Raw genomic sequence first — 20,721 nt, 5'->3', positions numbered from 1 at the left:
TAAAAGTTCTCATAAAATTTGTTAACAATATTTAATCATCACATCTCATTAATAGTGTATCAGCTACCATATAGGTCAAAACATCAACATAATATTACAACCAGTGATTCACAAGTTAAAATGCATACATAATAAATGTATCAACATACATATTATTATTTATAACATATATCTCCGTTAACCATCTTACAAATAACTATGAATTAAATTACGATGCAGACAGAGGAGTAATTACATTATATATTGAATGAGCCTTAGTGAAATGTTAAAACATGACATCTTCTATCAATTTCATGTTTTACTACATGGAACCCATGATTCTATGAGACCAATATTTTCTCTAAGTTTAACATCATAAAACTGTGTTGGTATCTAAAGCATGCCATAACAGAGGCATCAGATTTGAAAAGAAAAAAAGGGAATATCCATCCCATTGAACCATCCTTAACTCCTAAATGCAATACTGCAGATTACTTTACTTGGCTGATTGTTCCATAACAGGAATCTTCTTCCATGTTTCTCCCGAACCACTTATCTGCAGCGGCGGCAAAGAAAACATGCTAACGGTCGAGCTTCCGCTTCTAATTTCCTGCAAAACATGCAAAGCTGATATGGTACCCTTCATATATAGGCTCTCCATGTCCTGGTCTGCCAAATCCTTAGGTCCCAGAAGAAGAGTATCACTCTTCCCAGTGCCTGAAGTTGAAGGCTCACACCCTTCAACTTGTGGAGTTGCCTCATTGGAAGTGGGATGATCATTTACGGGGAAAAGGCGGTCCAGCATTAATTCACACTCCTTTACAAGCTTATAGAGGAGATCAGTGGTAAAGAAAGGTTGTTGCAAGACCTTCTGAATGAATGGCAAGCGAATAAGAGCACCGGTTCTCTTGTCATATTTCTTTAATATTTTCACTAGTCCTGTGGAAAGAAAATATAGGGAACATTGGATATTTAATCGGTTAATAGGAATAAAAAATGAATCTCAAGCAAAGCAATACCAACTTTAGGCTGAATGATCACTGAGGCATATACCTTCATAGCTATTCAATTTAAAAGTAATTTTTTTTATTACTAATAAAAACATCTGGTTTATATGCCTTTTGAATTTTGCAGCATTTTGAAACATCATCACTTTCATCGAAAATCAAATTACTATGTTCAATGGGAATGCATTTTACACGTGATCTGTGCTATGTATACCCACAACATGAATATTCGGGATCTCATTGTTTCAATCAATTAAAACATTTGATGAACAAACTATCATAGAATTGGTTTATTAAAGTAGACAGAAGAATAAGAAGCCACTACACATGTATCAAAAGAGATGATAAAGATGACTATTCATAAAAAATACTCAAATATATGACATAATGCTCTATTCCAACAAAACATGTTCTTTGTTTCACCTTGTTGCCCATATAGAAGCAATGGAAAATCTAAATGGGAAATGAACCCAGTTCTGATTTATAGACTTTCTATTACAATTTAGTCAAATTTAATTTGGATAATTCTCAAGCAAAAATTACAACTAGTGCACATGTTCTGAGACTACCAAGTATTCTAGTTTGAGACCTTTTAAGGTTGAAAGTACCTGTGTAGTTAAGGGCACTATAGTTTTCAAGCAAGACCATCTCTCCATGGAAATCAACAATTTCTTTGCGTATTTTCATCATTTCTTCATTATCATCCTTTACTTTGGCCACACTATCCCGTAACTCCTGCATATTTCAACCACAACCAAATTATTCACACCCCAAAATCATAGAAATCTTGATCCATATATTCTTATGCCATTTGTATTTATGGATGTTACATTTACTCAATAAATATTGTTTATTTTTTGTGTCATTATATAGTTTTAGTACTAATTAATAATCTTTCAAGAACTAACTTAATATAAATTTTCAAGTAGAAATTGGAAGTTCAATCATATGTTGACTTCAAATTGTGTTTTTTGGGTACTACCAACACTATCCCTTGCTAATCACTCTCCTTCATGACATTTTGGTCCTTCTAGATCTAACTATCCTTACCCCCTTTGGACTACTGAAATTAATGGTGAAACTGTGTTAAACCCCGTTACACCGGAATAATACGGAGTAATCTGGTTCACTTAAAAAAAGCTTAACACTACTGTAATGACCAAATCCAAATAAAGATGGAGAGACGTTAGTACAATATAATTATTAAATTATATAAAAAATTAATGACCTTAGTATGACGGTCATGACCCATATGAATATAAAAAACGTAAGGTTCTACTTTTACCCACAAAAAAAAAGAAAAATTTCTAAATACCCCAAACAAAAAACAATCTGGGCAATCAAATATATATAAAAAAAAATCAATACCTTCAATCTGATAATGTACTCTTCTTCTTTCTCAACGAAAAAATTATTAAATTTATGAAGCTCATTCTCCAACGATTTCCTGAAATCGATTTCTTCTTTTAACATCTTCTCACCATCGATTCTGGCTCGTTTAGTTGGTGGTTCCTGATCCCCTTTTTCAGCAGCAGATTCAACAAGCTTCAATTTTTTCTTCAGTTCCTTGTAAGAAATGAATTTATCACGCCACTGTGGTAATGTTTTCTCGATCTGGTTGCTCAAACTCTTTCCAAATTTCATCTTTTTTTTTCTTCTATTATTAAGAAACTATAGATTAAGAAGAATGTGTGTGTGGATGTAATGAAAGGATGAGAAAAATGGAGAGAAAGAGAGGAATGTGGAAATTGATATAGTGAGAAGAGGAAGAGGATATTCGCGGGTATTTTTGGAATATCCGAAAATGGTCAGAGTATATTTTGGGTTTTATTCCCTCCGAGGGACACTCTTGTCATTTTCCTGTTTCCTTTTTTTATTATTAAAGTTTGAGTATTTACTTCTTTAAGTTTTAATATTCTTAATTGGAAAAGTAGATAGAAATTCCATAAACTTTATATTTTTGTAAGTAAGGATAATGACTATTTTTCTTTTCAACTTGATTTGTTGGGAAAATTAATTTCTATATAAACATAATATTAAATAACTAATAAGTTAATAAGGAAATTGTTATCATAAAATTCATAACAATAACAATTAGTACACTACTCCAAAAATGCATATTACTTAAGGTTGATGATAAGAAGAAATTGTCGTCAAAATATAGATTAGTTGAGAAGAAAGTGATAAGTACGGAGAAAAAAAAGTAATATTTGTATATAAAAAATTAAAATTAAATAATAATATATGACTGTCGAAATTTTAAAAAATGTTTGAGTTATAATTTTTTATTGTTAGTAATTTAATATTATCTTTATGCATGCAATAATTTTACAACGGTGAAAGTACAACGAGTAACTATGAAGAATTAATATTTTGAATAGTTACTTATAAAAAAATATAAAGTTCAAGAATATTTTGTAGATTTTTCTATAATATAAGAATGATATATTTTTATTAGAAAGAGATTTACTTACTCCTAGAGTTGAAATTTTCAAACCATTGAAATTTACTCACTAATTCAAACCATTGAAATTTTCCAAAAGTTGATGACTAAGATATGGAGTAAGTTTTGTCCACTTACTCTTAGAATAAGTAGATCTCTTCCCATTTCCAGTTATAGAAGTTTTGATTTAGTTTTTGAATAAGGAAAAAATAGAATTTAAATGTATTTTTCTATTTTTTTTTCTAAACAACATGTATTTTTCACTCAGTAAAATAATCAAGCTCATGTTCAATAAAATTAAAGTGCGCAACAAAACAATATCAAAAGATATATTTGGTGTTACCAAAAAAAATTACATTACTATAAACTTTTAGTCAAGCTGAAATAATATCAAGATAGTTAATTGGTAAACTCATTTATGTATAAGTAAGTTAAGGTGTGTTCAATATAAATTATGTTTTTAATTTTAGTTTATAAATTATGATATTATAAACAAAAAAATTTATTCTTTACTCAAACGAACCGTATTAATTTATATTCAATTTTCAACTCAGAATTTATTTTTGTTTGAGTATCTTAGCTTAAAAGTGAATATAAATCAATCTATTTCATTTGAGTATGATAGAAAAATTATTTTTTATAAAGTAAATTACAGAAAAGAGTATAAAGTTATGTGTTTATATTGTGATTATTTTGGTTATTTTTTAAATATGTTTTTTAAATATTTATCATCATATTTATATTCTACTATATTTTTGTTAAATTTTATTATTTTATGATAAAGGCTAAAAAAAATTAAAATAGAAGATAATATAAAAATTAATATTAATATTAATATTTAACAACAAAATGACAGAAATTTTTAATATGAAGATTGATGGAAAAGCAAATCAGAGGAAATAAAACCTTGAAATTAAGGGTAAAATTAGAATTGACATTTCAACCCAAAAGTAAGACAATTTTGAAAAGATAACTCATGGTGAAAGAACTTCAATTTTATGGTTTTTCTATAAAAGTATGTTGAGTTTATAATATAGGTAAATGTCAATATATTTGTGCTACAATTTTAAGAAGAAAAAATAAGCAAAAAGAGTAAAGTCTATTTACTTTAAGAAATATTTTCTATTTCTATTTCATGTTTTCATTCTAGAAAAACAATTTTCATTTCCTTAATACATGTATGTTATTATTATTTTCATTTTCAAAAACTCTTCACTTAAAACTTCACAAATGATGTTAATTAGGCTTGCAAATAATTAATTCTAAATTTTAATCGCTAAAATAATCAAGTCACTTATTTTATAGAATTTCTTCATATTTTATACTTGCATTTTTTTTTGTAACAACTTTTTTGTCAACAACACATTAAACATATTTAATTGTTGGACTTGACAATTAACTATTACAAAGATGTTTGAAAGGTGAGAACAAGCATCATGCACTTACAAGTGCTCTAAAAAAATTAATTTAAAATAAATTAGTAACATTAAGAAGTCATATATTACTACACCAATCATCATATTATTTAGCAATAACATTAAAAATGACAAAGAAAAGTTCTTATGTTTAGAGAAAAACTAATAAATTATATTACGAATATGTATGGTTATCTAAAAGAGCGAAACACTCATTGATTTATTTTGAGATTTTGCTCATTAGTGGTGAGAGTAAATAAAAAATATATTCTTTCATTCTATATTCTTTAATATTTAAGGTTGTGCACATAATTTGTGAAATTATTAAATAATATAAAAAATTTATATCATTTAACTAAAATAAACAAATTTAATGCACATTGAATATTGAACTAAAAAGAAATAAAGAAATAGACTTGAAAAAGAGAATCAATAAATAATAGTATAATTGAAAAATAAAATATAATAATATGAAAATGTTAAAACATCAAAAGATATGAAATAAATGGTGTAACAAAAGTGTTAAAAATTTCAAAAAATTATCACCACTTCAATATTAAAAATATTGGAAATGATATTTTTTTCATTTTTAGAATTCTGGAAATGAAATTCATATTTTCTAAAATTTTAAATGAAAACAACAATACAAATATATTTTCCCAATCTCATTTTCTGATTTCATCGATAAAAATAGAAAATTAAAACAAACACACTCTAAACTTTCATCCATACAAAATACGACTTATAAGGTTTATTTGATAAATTTCCCTTTAATTTTTTATAGCTATGATCAAGGTAATTCATTTTCGATTCACTGAATTAAATATGGTATTTCGGCTATCCCGCGTTATAAAGAGATCTTAGGTACTCAAGTCAATTTACTTGACTGTCATCTTTTCCCAACAAAACAAACCACTTTGGAATTTTTTATTTTTATTTCAATGTTCCTTGTTTAATGCGATGTAATGTGGCCATACAAGCTAACAATATTATGGTAAGGGTAGAGGTTGGTAGCACTGGGGTCATGCATATCATTGGTAATTTGGGCAAAGCCCAGGGGCCTGCTTGTCTGTCTGCACATTTTGGACGGACAGGGCATGAAAATTGTGTCTATCCGTCCTAAAATGACCGTCTAATATGTCATTTTCGCCCATGAGCATTTCAAATGGGCGGGCAGGGCGGCCTATGGGCATCAATGAACACTAAAATAAGAAATTTGATGGGTCAAGTATGACAAAAGTAATTCATTTTCTCACCACTTGAGTGCATGTAACAATTTTCCAAAATATAATATCTTACCAATTAAATTAATGTCCGGTTTATGCAAAACAAGATGTTATGTTTTGTGTTTTTAATCTTAATGTCATACTATTTATCCATGTAATCTAAAGTACTATGTCATTTTTAGTTTTTTTTTTAATTTAGGGCGGCCCGCAAGCCTGCCCTACCCATGTTTAAGGCGAGCAGTGGGCATTGTGTGGACATTGACAAGGCGAGCAGGGCCGCCCTAATTGCCAATACTAGTCATGCATATGGAGGTTTACACACAATTAATTAACTTTAATTTAATAAATAAAAATATAATAGAAGCACAAATATGCTATAGATAATATAAAGAGTATAATATTTATGCATTAATAGTGTAAAGATTTATACGCAGTTACAATATTATCTATTGGTCATTTGGATTACTTTCTTGAAAAATCAATAATAATTAAATATGAATGATAGATGATGCGATGATAATATATAAAATTCATACGGTGCAAATGATACATTTTTTCTCTTTTATAAAATATAAAATGTAGGTATATACTTAAATAAATCTAGAAACTAAACTGGTACTTCTTAATACTTTCATATTGTAAAGTACCTATTTACTTCTTTATTTATATATATATTATTTAGTCCAAAGTTTTTGATCCAATGGGTGTTCAGATAGAACTAATAGAAGGCCTAGAGGAGAAAAAGAAATAAGAAAGAAAGGAAGCATATAATGGAGGTTTGAGTTTATTTACTCACAATGTTTAATAGCTTAATTAAATAAGTTAACACTGTCGATTGATAGGATCATAGGAGTCTATCTTCATTAAAGATCTGAAGCTAAAATTTCTAAGAATGTGTGGTTATAAAAAAATTATATAAGTTAACATTTAAGAGAAATTATTCTATTTTGTTGTTTGTGACCATTTTCCACCAAGTCCATTTTCTCTGGAATTGAGTATAATTATTATTTAACACAAAACTCTCCATCTATGTATTAAAACAATATAAAAGACAATGGGCTATAAGACTTCGAGAGGCTACTTAATTTCCAACTACTTTTGGTCCGAATATGAAGAAATTAATGAAACTTTGTCCAAATAAATCAATATTCTTATATCTAGTTCTTTGGGATGATGTCACATTGTTTTCTCTAGGTTGAGGCTGACTTTGAGTTAATCGGTTTGACCTTGAATTGAGATAAGATCCAGTCTTAGATTGCTTTGGATGAGTACCTGAAAATGGACCAACTCTTAAATCAGTATTTATAGAGGGCAATTGTATGCTAGAAATAAAATAAGGTTGAGAGAAGTTTGAGAGATGAATATATTTATTGTATAAATTATCTATCTATTTATAATGAGTAGGATGAGGTTACCTTGTGCTGAAGGAAGACCATTGACGTATTGGTCGAGGCCTTGCTCCTATCCTTTTAACCAGTTAGTCTCGCAAACTTATATGTGCACATATGGCAACCCTTATATGCCTTATAGAGTTGTCTTCCCTTATCAGTTACCATGTAGATCGAATCTTGAACTTTATTGGATATTGATGGATCGGTTGAGATCTTGGGTCTATTGTGAGCCTTTTAGGTTCTAGCCTTTGCATATTCACTAACCCAATAAACTTTTGGGCCACTCATGGTTGATCCAATACATATTGAACTATGAGTAGTAATAGTTGCCCCATTGTGATGGTATGGTCATGACCGAATATGTCATCACAATTATGAATCTCTAGCGTTGTCCATCAAACCTTTTATTGACAAGTTCTATATTTTAATCAATTAGCTCATGCTTTCGTGCTAATATTGTTGTTTTTCTCGATACACTACGACATAAAGGGGAGCATTTGAAACATCATAATGTTCTATATGTAGTCATTCTTATTTGTCCAATTTGTTATAACATATGTACATTTTGAGTCGTCTTAAGTATTCATATGTGATGACTCGTAGAATTTTAATTTTATATTAATTTTAGGGCTAAAAACGAGCCGAAATGAGTAAGACTAGAACTTAGCTCGGTTCAGCTCGATAAGAATTTTCTCAGTTTGGTTCAACTCGATAAGGATTTGCTCAGCTCGAAATTCGACTCGAGTTCGATATGAATTATTTTTTAGCTCGAGTTCGACTTAGTTAAAGTACGTGAATTGTTCAGCTAATTCGAATTGGTTCATTTGGACAACTCAAATAATTAATTCACTTTAAAAAAATATTGCAAAATGTTATATTATATATATATATCCCTCCTTATATATAGGAGTGATCTTGTTTACACTCATGTTAAGTTACATTAGTACACACAATCTTAACCATCCATTTTCTTAAATTCAACTGACTAAATAGTGAAACTTAAAAGTTATTTAAGATTTATTTTCTCTCTCTCATCACTTAAATCCTTTTCGCTCCACTTAGCCCTACCCCCTAGGAGTATTTTAGTGATAGGTTCTATAGGAACTGGACGATCCTATTTGGTCAAATATCTAGCGACAAACTCCTATCTTCCTTTCATTATAGTATTTCTGAACAAGTCCCCGGATAACAAGCCTAAGGGTTTTCTTGTTGATGATAATGACGATAGTGATGATAGTGAGGATAGTGATGATAGTAACGATAATGATGATAGTGACGGTATCGACTGTGACCCTGATACAAAGCTGGATCTTCTAACTATTATGAATGCGCTAACTATGGATATGATTCCAGAAATAGTCACATTTATGGTCTGTTGGATTTAAGAAAATGGATGACTGAGATTGAGTGTAACTAATATAACATAACATGGGTGTAAACAAATCTCTCCTTATATATACATACACACACACATATATATATATATATATATATATATATATATATCGAGTCAACTCATGAACCTAACAAGTCAAACTTTATTTAGCTCAAGTTTGGCTTGTTTATGTAACGAGCTCAGTTTCCAGCTCAATTTTGGCTCATTTGGTTAATGAACCAAGTTTATCGAGCTAAATAACGAGTTGAGTTTCGAACGAATAACGAGTCGAGTTTCGAACGAATAACAAGTCGAGTTTCAAACGAATACCGAGTTGATTCGTTTCATTGTCAGCCTTATTAAATTTCTAATTTAGGATGTTTCCAAGTTTAAGGTCGTTATTACTTCTAGGGTTTTCTTATTGTATTTAAAGATTATTCATTGTTTCATTAAGGGCTATGAAAAATCTAGAGCATTACTCAACCTTTTTATTTTATATTTTCTATAAGACTTTAGTTCTGACATACGACCTCTCAGACTCATGAATATACTGAACGTGCCACTCACAAGCTTAAATATCCCCTGTAGTATTTTATTCCATATATATATAGTGAGAAAGGCTATGAAAAGTCCAGAGCATTACTCAACTTTCTTATTTTATATTTTCTGTAACACCCCAGTTCTGACATGCAATCTCTCATACACATAAATATATTGAATGTGTTACCCACAAGCTTAAATATACTCTGCCATAATGATACTGATAACCATCATAGGCATATTGAAATATAACAATAATGTCTCCAATGACATTATAAATTGGAGAAATAAAATAAAATAAAAAGAATTGAAAAATAAAACGGCAGGAACACCACAAGTAACACAATATCATGATTTTTAGAGTAAATTATACTATCACTCATGAATTTTAGTGAAATCACATAAATCACCTCTTACTTTTTTTCACATATGTAAATCTCCTAACTTTTATACTTTTATTACACTAACTACCCCTCCATGAAAAATAAATGTATCTTTATGTGATAAATGCAATTAAGTTAAACAAAATATGATATATTATGAAGACAAATCCAAATAATATACAAACTAATGTATCTTTATTATTTTTTGTTATAAAATGCATCAACAATTCCAAAGAGATATTGTTTAAATTGCTCTTATACTATATCGTAAAAAACAAAAAATAATAAAGAGATATTGACTCATATATTATTTGGATTTGTCTCCATAATATATCATGTTTTGTTTAACTAAATTGCGTTTATCACATTTCTGTTTAAAAGATTACTCTTATTTAACATACAATGGTGATTAGTGTACTGAAAATATAAAAATTAGGAGAAGTTGTGTATGTATAAAAAAGTAAAGGGTAATTTGTGTAATTTCAATAAAACTCAGAGGTATCACTATAAAAAAATTATCATAAGGAAGTATTAACTAATAAGTAACAATACTTTAACAAATAGAAAATGTGAAAAGTGGATGTGTTAGATTATTAATTGCAAAGTTAATTAAAATTAGAAATGAAATATTTTTTATTTTTGTGTATATGTAATTGAAAATTATATTATGACATCTCTTTCATTTAAAAATATTTTATTTTCATTAAGTTAAATAAAAAAGAAAAATATAAACAAAATGATATTTACTTAAAGTTACAATCTATTCCTTTTTCATCTTAAAAAGGAAACAAGTTGCCTTGTGCTGTTGGCAAAGTTACAATCTCTTAAATTTTTACTAATAATATAAAAGTTTTTTCAAATTTTTTATAATATCTTATATCATCTATTATTTATATTAATATTTATTGACTCTAATAAAAACAATATAGATAAATAACAAATGGTTTTAGAACAGTGTGAAAATTCTATACCATAAGTATCAAACATTTTTATCCCAAATTCAATCATTCTTTTTTTAGTAAATATTTCAATGACAAACTATTGAAAAGTTAAATACAATTGTTAAATACATTAGTGATTTATATATTAAGTGAAAACTAAGAGAATGTTTTGGATATCTATACATATTTTTAAATGTGAATATTTTTTTTCGTAGTGTATCTCCAATTTATATGCAATGAACTATTTATTTCGAAGTTCGTGGTTGCTCATTCAAATAAATGTCACTTAAATAAATTAAATCATTATTATATTGAAATTTAGTGAAGTCTTATACCACTAAAACGACATCTTGTTAGTTATATAAGAAAATATGAGTAAGAATATGATTCACTATTTTATATATAGATTATTATTAATCTAAATAAATATATGATATTTACTTATTTAGATCTAAAGAGGAGAAAAAATCATATAAAGTTATAAACCTATTCAAACAAGTGAATAAGAATTTAAGAACTCCATCTGTCACCGTTTTTCTCTCTCTTAATTCACAAGTTGTCCCCACGGCCACCCCATTAAAAAAAAGCGCCGAAGTGTGGTGCCTTATGTAATTGTTTGTGCATATCTTTTGCTCATACCTTGCTTCACTTAACAACCAAATCATCATTAATATTATGAAAAAAGAACATGAGAGCAATCAGTGGCCACCTACTCTTAATCATCAACGATAGAACCACCAAAATTCTTTGCTTGTTTACACAGCAAACAAACCCACCTGAACTCTGATATGATCCAATTCAAATCTTCAGCTATGTCCACTCACACAGACTCTTCTCCCATTCCTTCCATTACCACACTACCACTCAACCTCCACTTCAATCTTCATCATGTTCTTCCTCTACTATTACTACTTTTTATTCTTATACAGTTTCCACCGCCGGCAACCGCACAGTTACCAAACACACTGACACCTCCTCCACCTGACAATACTATTTCCAATGTCCAGTTCAATAAATCTATGGTCATGGCCCTCGTGATCCTGGTCGTTGTGTTCGTACTATTGGGTTTCGTTTCTGTCTACACTCGCCAGTGCACAGAGCGAAGAATGAGAGGAAGACACGACCTTTCGATCCCAATTATCGGAAGTAACCACCGGCCACGTGGCCTAGACCGGGAGATAATTGAAACCTTCCCAACCTTCATATACTCCACCGTGAAGAGCCTCAAGATAGGAATGGCCACGCTAGAATGCGCCGTGTGCTTAAACGAGTTTCAAGACGATGAAAAACTGCGTTTGATCCCAGTTTGTAACCACGTGTTTCACGCTGAATGCATCGATGCTTGGTTAGTTAATCACTCCACATGCCCTGTTTGTCGCGCCAACCTTGTTTCCACACCAAGCGAAGTTGTTCCCTTTATGACGATTCAACTTCCGGATCAAACCGACCCGGAACCGGACCCGGTCCACGTTGATGAATTCAGTGGAAGACAAGGTACAGTGATGAAGGAGTCTCCGAAGTTGAGTAATAACAATTCGGTTAATCAGAACCGTCCACGTAGATCAAGGTCAACTGGGTTTAGATTCACGAATTTGCTTCCACGCTCTCACTCGCTGGTTCAACGCGGTGAGAATTTGGAGAGGTTCACGTTGAGGTTGCCGGAGGAGGTGAGGAATCAATTGGTGACGTCAACGCTTAGCCGCACGAAGAGTTTAGGCGTAGCTTTCACACCCGAGAGTAGTGAGAGGAGGGGTTATAGGACACGAAGTGTTGGCAGTGGCTGTGGGAGGAACAATCTCGAGCGGTTGGACCAGTCGGATCGGAGAATGTTTCGTTGGATGAGTAGAGCGGGTTCCAACATATCAAAGAAGGTTACTGAGTTTAATAAAGATGACGTGGGAGAACGATCATCGGACCGGCTATTTTCTGGAAAGGAAAATGATATGTGAACTTGGCTTTTAAGTTAGGTGGATAGAGGTGGTGAGATAATTGCTTTTATACATTTTATTCTTATTTTGTACAATTTATTAGATTATGTTTTAGTTAATCAGTGAATGAGTGGATAGTATAAAAATATGGCGAGATAATTGTTTTGCTTTCATTTCACACAGGGTATTGTTATTTTTACGATAAAAGGTTTCATACAGTTGTGTATTTTTCCTTTTTAATTCTTTTTTAAAATCCCTTTTTAATTCTTTTTAAGATATCCATTTGCAGTTTTAGAAGAATTTTGGTTGCCAAGTGTTGCAGAGAGGGAGATGGAGATCACAAGTCCAAACATATCACATGTCTCAAATAATATTTCATTTCATGTCTTAAAACAATAAGATTGCTTCATCTTATTACCTTTTGCTTTTAAATTTTTATTTTATCCACGTGTTAATATATGATTGACTTGTGACATAAAATGGGATACAATTGAAGACAAGTGATCTCCATACGTAATGATGTATTTACTTTGTGTGTCAATGACATGAAGGTTTTCTAGTGTTTTAGTGTCATGGCTTGTATAATTTCCATGAGTTAATTAGGTCTAACGGAAATGAGTATGTTTTACCTATACTAGATGCAGAAAGAGTCTTCATAAGACGAGACAAGGCATATACATCATCTAACTCTTCATCAAAACCATTACTAGAGTCCTCCCAAATCATGTGTCTGCTGCACCCTATTTATATGAGAGTTCATTATCTAACAACTCGAGTGTAGGGAGTATCATGGTGCTATCTTGTTCTTCAAGTTTAAGCAAAATCCCAAATTAGATGACCCGAAGTCACCCTAAGACAATCTTTAAGCTCATATCCCACATGTTCGGCTTTTAATTGAGCCTCATGATAAGGGCATTGGAGTTGCCCCTTAGATAGTACTACCCTTTGAGTTGGGTTCTCAACTCAATAATAACAACATCTGAAGTCTAAAGGACTTGTTATGATGGATTCACTTGGAAAATGGAGATTTCTAAAAGTGAGTATAACATTCATTGAAACTTGTGGCTACTACAAGAGATTCACAAGTTGATGGAACATAATTGATCGACCTCCCTCTTGTGAACATGGTAAAATAAAGTCAATTTTGAAGAGAGAGATAAATTGGGAAGGTTTTGGTCGATGTATTAATGGGATATTTCAAAATCAATAAGCAATAAAGGAAATAATCCAATAACTATTTGAATAGTGCCTAGTAAAATGAGGGAGGAGATGTGAGAATTACTTCCAACATGTCTCATTTATAAAAATATATTATATGAGGCGAAAGACTTACATTTGATCGATGACGAAGTGATATATTTTAGTCAATAACAACATAAAATAAGTTATTATTTCATTCTGATATAATATTAATGTATCATTTCAAAACTAATTAAAAGAATGAGGTGAGCCAGCTGTACTTACTTCCTAATAGGATGAACCTTCGGTATATGTACATAATACAAAAAGAAATTTAAAATTTGTTTATTACTTAGAATTTTATATTCTCCTTTTTGTGTCAAAATTTATTAATTAAATTATTTTAATTAGTTTTATTTAATAAATTTGATAGCCTAATGTATGGGATTTCTATTTAATAGGTTTTGAGGATGATAAGTACATACTATCATATCCTTGTAACTGAAGAATTTATTCATAGAATTTTTTACTTGTAAATTATAAGACAAACAACTTTATTATTACATTAAGACACATCCAAATACTTAATGTCATAGAAATAACCTATTCCCTTATAAAGATGGGGCTACATATATATATACTATTCTCAAATTTCACTATAGTATAATACAGTAAACCGCCCTTTTGAAGATGTCATGCATTTAGACAAAGCGAATCACCAATTTTAATTACAATCAATTCATCAATAATTATTAAAGTTTCTCCATTGTATTTTTTATAGGAAAAAATAGGATTCATGAGATAATAAAGTCTTAGATTACAAAAAATCTATTTACCCTACTTAAATAGTCTTATAATTATTATGTTATAAGAAAAATATGTAGTCAACTAGTCTTAAAACAATAACATTATTAATACAAATAGTTTGAAGTCTATTATTTACGAACGGACCATATTTGAGATCTAAAGCCATTGTTTTAGCGATCTTATGATTGGCCCACTCTTGCACAAATGGTGTGTTTTTACTAGACAATAGTTAATCTCACTTTAAATTCTTGTAGGGGTTAATACTTTATCCTAACATGACAATAATGAATTTAAAAGAGTAAATTGTAGTGGAAAATTATGGATTGGAGAACTAATTATCTTATTTTTCTAATGTACACTTGCCTCAGAGATTAACATGTATAAATACGTGTTGATTGTTTTCATAGATTTAAGTCACTAAGTATGATATGATGAATGATATCATTACAATTAATTAACGAATTTGCAAATCGCCTTAGTTTAACTCCATACCCTTCACATAAGTTAACACAAAGGTAAACAAAAATCATCATTTTGGATTAAAGGTAAATATAAAGGTGCAATTATATTTTGGTTTTAGTAGATCTCTAATTCAATTTTATACTTGGAGTGCTATTATTATTGTTGTTTTGTTAGATTGGATTTTAGTGGATCTCTTTTGAACCATGTAATATTTTTATCATCTCATTTTCGAGAATTGTATATTTATTTTTTCCTATTTGTAATTTTTGTTCTTTTTAATAAAATTTTCACTTAACAAAAAAAATAACTATTTTAACAATAGTCTCAAACACGTGTAGACAAAGATGTGAGCACTCAAGCTTTTCTGCATGAGTATGCTTATCAATAAATAAATTGTTTTCAAATAATGTTGTACTCTATTTCTTACAGCCCTAAATAAATCTATAGCATCTACCTTTGTCATTAAAAATATTGTCCCATGCCTTAAAAAAAATTGTGTCATGTTGATGTTAATTTTTTTGCAAAAGTACCTGATCATGTTTGTCTTTCCCTTTTCATGCATCTTGGCTTTCTATTGTTGGAATTTCTGACAATTTATGGGTCACAAATATAATTCTATAATTGTGTTATGGCCATTATGTAATTAGCCAAAATATAAAATGATCTTAAGTAATTAATTTGGTGGCTAAGGGCATATGTGTCATGAAATAATAATAAGTGTAGATACCTTCAGGCAATTTCTGATTTGATGAAGGGACTGAATCAGAATTATTGCAACTAAAGTAGTAACCACTACGGGGTTACTTTTATGGGTTATGGTCCCCATTTGTAGAGCAACAGGTTTTTCAGGTGTTAAGGTTAAGGAGAATAAGGTAGGATGAGAATAGTGTTATCCAGGATAGGATGACACTATCCACCCATCCATAAGGCTCATTAGGTATAAGGATGAGGTTTCTCCTCATAACCAAACATAGTTAAGGCATTCTCTCCCTAAGGAACACTTTTCAGAAACTAAGGTATTCTCTCATTCCCCTCTAGAGAGAACTAAAGGAAAACCATTCGGCGCTCTATCATCTGGAAGATCATCGCACCCTCATACCTTCGAGATCCCGGAAATGGCTCAACAAGGTATGTTCTTCTTCTTCACCATGAACTCATTTGGGGTTTCTTCGGTCTGGACCATGGATGTTCCATTTGGGTGTATGTATGGGCATACACATTCGGTTGTGGGAACAAAGCCATGGTCATAAGGACTTCCGCATTCACTCTATGGATTTCGGATGAAGAAGGAATTTCTCCAACAGAATCTAATAAGCATTAAACTATGTATTTTTTGTCTAAATCATGTGTATCTCACTCTCATTGGAGATAATTGTGCTTGAGCTAAATAAAATATCTTTGTGTAACATAACTCTTTCCAAATATTTATTACAATTGCATTCTTAAAAAATCACCTCAAGATTTGTCATTGAAGTAGAACAACCTCAACATAGTTTATTTAATTGTTTATTGATAAATTAATTTGTGTATAAGTGGTTTATAAGGTTTATTTGCTAAATTGCATTTTCAATTTTAATGCTAGGGTCAAATTAATAATCATTTTGTTATAGTAAATGGTATCTACTCATCTTATAAGTAAGAAATTAATCTCTTTCAAGAATTTGTGGTTATCATTCTCAACAAATATTGCTTATAATTTCATCTCCTTTTATCATTTTCAATTTTCTAAGTTAAATATCATTATTCTTAATAAAAATATCATAGGCACTCTAGTCATTTTCCTTGACTACCATTTTTTCACCAAAACAAAACACTTTGCAACTTTTTTATTTTAATATTCATTGCCCAATACTCTAATGTGATGATGTAGCCATACAACATGTAGACATGTGTCATTTAGGTGTATATGCAATCAATAAAGCAATGCCAGTTGTTACTATAATGTAGTAGATAAGATATATTTGAAGGACTAATTTGGTATAGATTTTATAAAATATAAAATGTACATGCATGATCTAATAAATCTCGAAACTAGATTGTCAATTATTTAATACTTTCATATGATAAAGTACCTATTTGTTTCTAGATATAGATATTTGTTGTGAAAGACATTTTTATGGTTTTGTATGAACAATTTGTATTTCAATATTACAATTGCTATTTGCTTACAAGATTAATCATATTTAAATATTATTTATATTTATTGTTAGTAAAATCTAACCTTAGCTTAACAAAAAGTCATATATCCTGTACCCCATTATCTATATATTATTGTGTTTATGAAAAAACTTGGTTTCCTTCTTTTTAATGAAATTGGGGTGAAAAGTTGGATTTCGTGTTTTCTGGATTTTATATTTTCAAGACATGTGCGTGGCACTTATTCTAAAACAAATGAGGAGTGTTAAGTGTCAAATTGATCATATATTATATACTCTTTTTATGACACTTTAATTAATTAATTAACTCAAAATGAATGAAATTATACTAATACATGACTAAAACTTGTTTAAATGTCCAAGTCTCACATCTGAAGTGTTTTTAGGCTTCACCCGGAAGAATAATTATAAAAAGATAAGTTCTGAGCAAAAGCAAGGATTCAGTCATGAGTAGTCAGAGTAAAATTGTGATAATGCATTCGTTCATTGTTGGATCGAGCTAAATTTTGGATATGTTATTCCTAATTGATGGATCTTCAATGTGAACGACCATATCGACAAATATGGAAAGCTCGATGTGCTAAGCGCAAGTATTTGTGCTAAGCAAAAATAACATCATGTGCTAAGTACAATCCCTAGCACCAGTCAAACTCAAATTTTGAAATTTAACATTTAGGCTTTGGAACTCATATGCTTAGTGCACATAGTTGCACTCGCCATGGGTGGTGCGCTGAGCACAAGGAGGTGCGCTGAAAAGTTGCACATAGCTAGCTGGAGGTTGCACCCAAGCTGAGCGCAAAAGTCAACATACATACACTATTTAAGGACTTCCTACTCGAGCCATTAGATACACATTTGATTTGTAATACTTCGTTTATGAGTTTCTAGGGTTGTTTAGCTCATTTGATTCATGGGATCAATGTGTAAGTATTAGAGGAGTTAATTTATGCTCATATGTGTACGGTTCTACTATCCCTTGAGTTCTGTTTTATCCATATTTTACTTGCACCATGTGAACATGACTAGCTAAAACCTTGTTGGAATTGAATGTAACATAAGTTTGATCTATGCATACTGATTCATCTATTAATTCATGAAGTTTTGATTATCTTTGAGTTTTTATATTTGCTTAATGTTTGTTTTAAGTTTGATCATCTTATTGCATGATTTTGAATGAATTACTTAGTATTTTACTTGCATTATTTTGAACTTGTATAACTCAATAATTGATACATTGTGTAGACATAGACTTGTATTACTTGCCATGTACTTTACTTTATTAGTATCTAAACATAATGTTAATCTTGTAATGTTATAACTCTCAAAGTACATGGCATAGACTACTAGATATAGAGATATGTTTGACGATTCATATAACTTAATTTTGTTAATCTAGACTACTAGATATAGATGTAGATTAATAAAATGTTAGTATAGACCAAGACATTGGTGACTAATATAATTGAGGTGTTGCATTAAACTCAACTTTACATGTATAGACTACTAGATATAGATGCATGTAAATCTCTTAATCTTATGAGTAAAGTTGCTATACATAAAACTTTGTTGAATAAGTTGTTAAATTGACTAAGACATTAGTATTTAGTAATCTTGAGGTCATTACATGGAATAATAATTAGTAAATGATTTTTACTTTAACAATAACGTGTGTACGGATAGTAAGTGTGAAGTTCAATTCTAGCTCTATTTCCTATTATATTACAAATTCGATTAATTGTATCACTAATCAAACAACTCTTTGAACAATAAATTAAAATAGTAATTTTTAGTTAAAAGGCTAGTATCAAGAAATTCCTTGTGGATTCAACAACCACTTACTCAATACTTGTTTGCAACACTATTTGGTAAATTTATACTAATTTGTTGGTTAGTAGGGAGAATATACGATAAGGGGAGCATACACATGTCCACATCATATATATCAAGAAATTTATGCAAAATGAAAAACTCAAATGTCAAGAAGATATTGCTTGGTCATCATAAAAAATGTGAAAATTGTGAAGAAGATCTTGCTCCTAACATTGATACGGTTTTGACGAAGACACTAGTATCACCAAAAAAAGTAATAGGATAAAAACATTGAAGACTTAGAAGAAAGCTACTCAAGATCAAGATTTATTAGTCTTCTATGATAAGTACTTATATCTCAAAAGTATCTTACTTAAATATTGTAACACCGCGAATTTTACGATTTTGAATTATAAGATTTTATTAATATTTTCATTAATTATATTTTCGAAAATGAATTTCTGGGAATTTTTGGTAAAGAATTAGACGAAACTCTAGTTGAGTTTTAGTCTTGTAATTCTATTTCCAATTTGGTGGTAAAATTTCATGATTTTCGGAGACAGTCGGTTTCAGACCGCTGTCGGGGCCGAATCTCACCCGGTACGGCTCAAAAACGTGGTTTTTGAGTTCTGTAACTCGGAATCGAATTCTGATCGCGCCATTGGCTTCGTAATCACATTTCGAGTCAAGATAGACCCTGAATTGGTCCATAGCTATTTTCTAAAATATTTTCACTCGGAATGCCGATATTCGAAGTTCCAACCGTAAAGTAAAATAGGGTGATCATTTTGGCTACTCGAATATTGGCCGACAATACTCGAGCATGGTGTTAATCGCGCGCATTTTACCGAAGTCGTCACGTCGCATGAGTCACTTCATAAACTTCACAAAATCTAACCACTAAATCTTATAGATTTGCCTTGATTTACTATCACCAAATCCCCTAAATCACTCACTTAACCCATGATTCACTCACCTTCTTGGATTTGCTAGATTGTCTTGGGAAATGGGTTTAGAAATCAGATTTCTCCCACCCCACAACTCTATAAATACCCATGTATCCTCATGCATTAACACTTTGCAAAAAGTTGGCAATTTGAAGATTTGAGAGTAAGTTACTTTCATCATCTTTTCTTCTTCATTTTCTTATTCTTTCAATATTCAATCTCTTCACATTCAACCAATGGATATTTATGATATTTGAAGTATGTTGTTCATGAGTATGTCAAGAACATATTCAACCGTTGAAATTTTCTAAAACACTTTCTAACTCATTTTGGAAGCAAAACCGAAAATGAGTGTTCTTGACCTCATGAAAAATGTGTTTTGAAACTATGAACAAGTTGTTTTCAAGAAGTTATTACATTTTTTTAATATATGAATTTTTACTTGTTTAAGCCTTTAACCATGGCTTTGGACAAGTTGGAAAATGGATGGATGAAAGAGTTTTAAGTATTTTCATAGTAATGAGTTTTGAAATATCGGAAAACTAACGAGTTTTATTATTGTAGTTACGAAGATTTCCGGCATTTGAACCTTGCAACCGAACTGAACCATAGTGATTTCGTAAAGCACACTTCATTAAGGTGAGAGAGAACACATCGTGACATAGTGGTGTCCGAATATGACACCCGGGTCTCCTAAACCATCTCAAAGGTTTTGGGGTTAACTTGGGTTTTA

The 20,721-nt window shown here is 30.4% G+C and overlaps 2 protein-coding genes across 2 annotated transcripts; one reads left to right on the top strand and one right to left on the bottom strand.

Moving 5' to 3' along the window:
* Positions 1–203: 203 nt before the first annotated feature.
* LOC109338492 (SPX domain-containing protein 1-like) lies at positions 204–2,713 on the bottom strand. Its single transcript, XM_019575751.1, has 3 exons — positions 2,355–2,713; positions 1,595–1,721; positions 204–918 (listed from the first exon to the last, which is right to left on the bottom strand). Exons 1-3 carry the CDS (start codon positions 2,628–2,630, stop codon positions 476–478), a joined length of 846 nt encoding a protein of 281 aa, XP_019431296.1. The 5' UTR covers positions 2,631–2,713; the 3' UTR covers positions 204–475.
* An 8,517-nt stretch (positions 2,714–11,230) lies between these two features.
* On the top strand, positions 11,231–12,829 carry LOC109338490 (RING-H2 finger protein ATL11-like). Its single transcript, XM_019575750.1, has one exon. The coding sequence runs from the start codon at positions 11,489–11,491 to the stop codon at positions 12,647–12,649; it is 1,161 nt and encodes a 386-aa protein (XP_019431295.1). The 5' UTR covers positions 11,231–11,488; the 3' UTR covers positions 12,650–12,829.
* The last annotated feature ends 7,892 nt before the right edge of the window (positions 12,830–20,721 follow it).

This window comes from Lupinus angustifolius, unplaced genomic scaffold (genome assembly GCF_001865875.1).
Source record: "Lupinus angustifolius cultivar Tanjil unplaced genomic scaffold, LupAngTanjil_v1.0 Scaffold_27_3, whole genome shotgun sequence".
Classification (NCBI taxonomy): domain Eukaryota; kingdom Viridiplantae; phylum Streptophyta; class Magnoliopsida; order Fabales; family Fabaceae; genus Lupinus; species Lupinus angustifolius.
The sequence above is the reverse complement of the archived record's forward strand: the minus strand, read 5'-3'. Positions and strand labels throughout refer to the sequence as shown.

Coding starts and splice junctions, on each gene's coding strand:
- LOC109338490 (XM_019575750.1), top strand. CDS start 11,489: ATGATCCAATTCAAATCTTCAGCTATGTCCACTCACACAGACTCTTCT.
- LOC109338492 (XM_019575751.1), bottom strand. CDS start 2,630: ATGAAATTTGGAAAGAGTTTGAGCAACCAGATCGAGAAAACATTACCA. Junction 1,722..2,354: donor AGTACATTATCAGATTGAAG/GTATTGATTTTT, acceptor TGAAATATGCAG/GAGTTACGGGATAGTGTGGC. Junction 919..1,594: donor TAGTGCCCTTAACTACACAG/GTACTTTCAACC, acceptor TTCTTTCCACAG/GACTAGTGAAAATATTAAAG.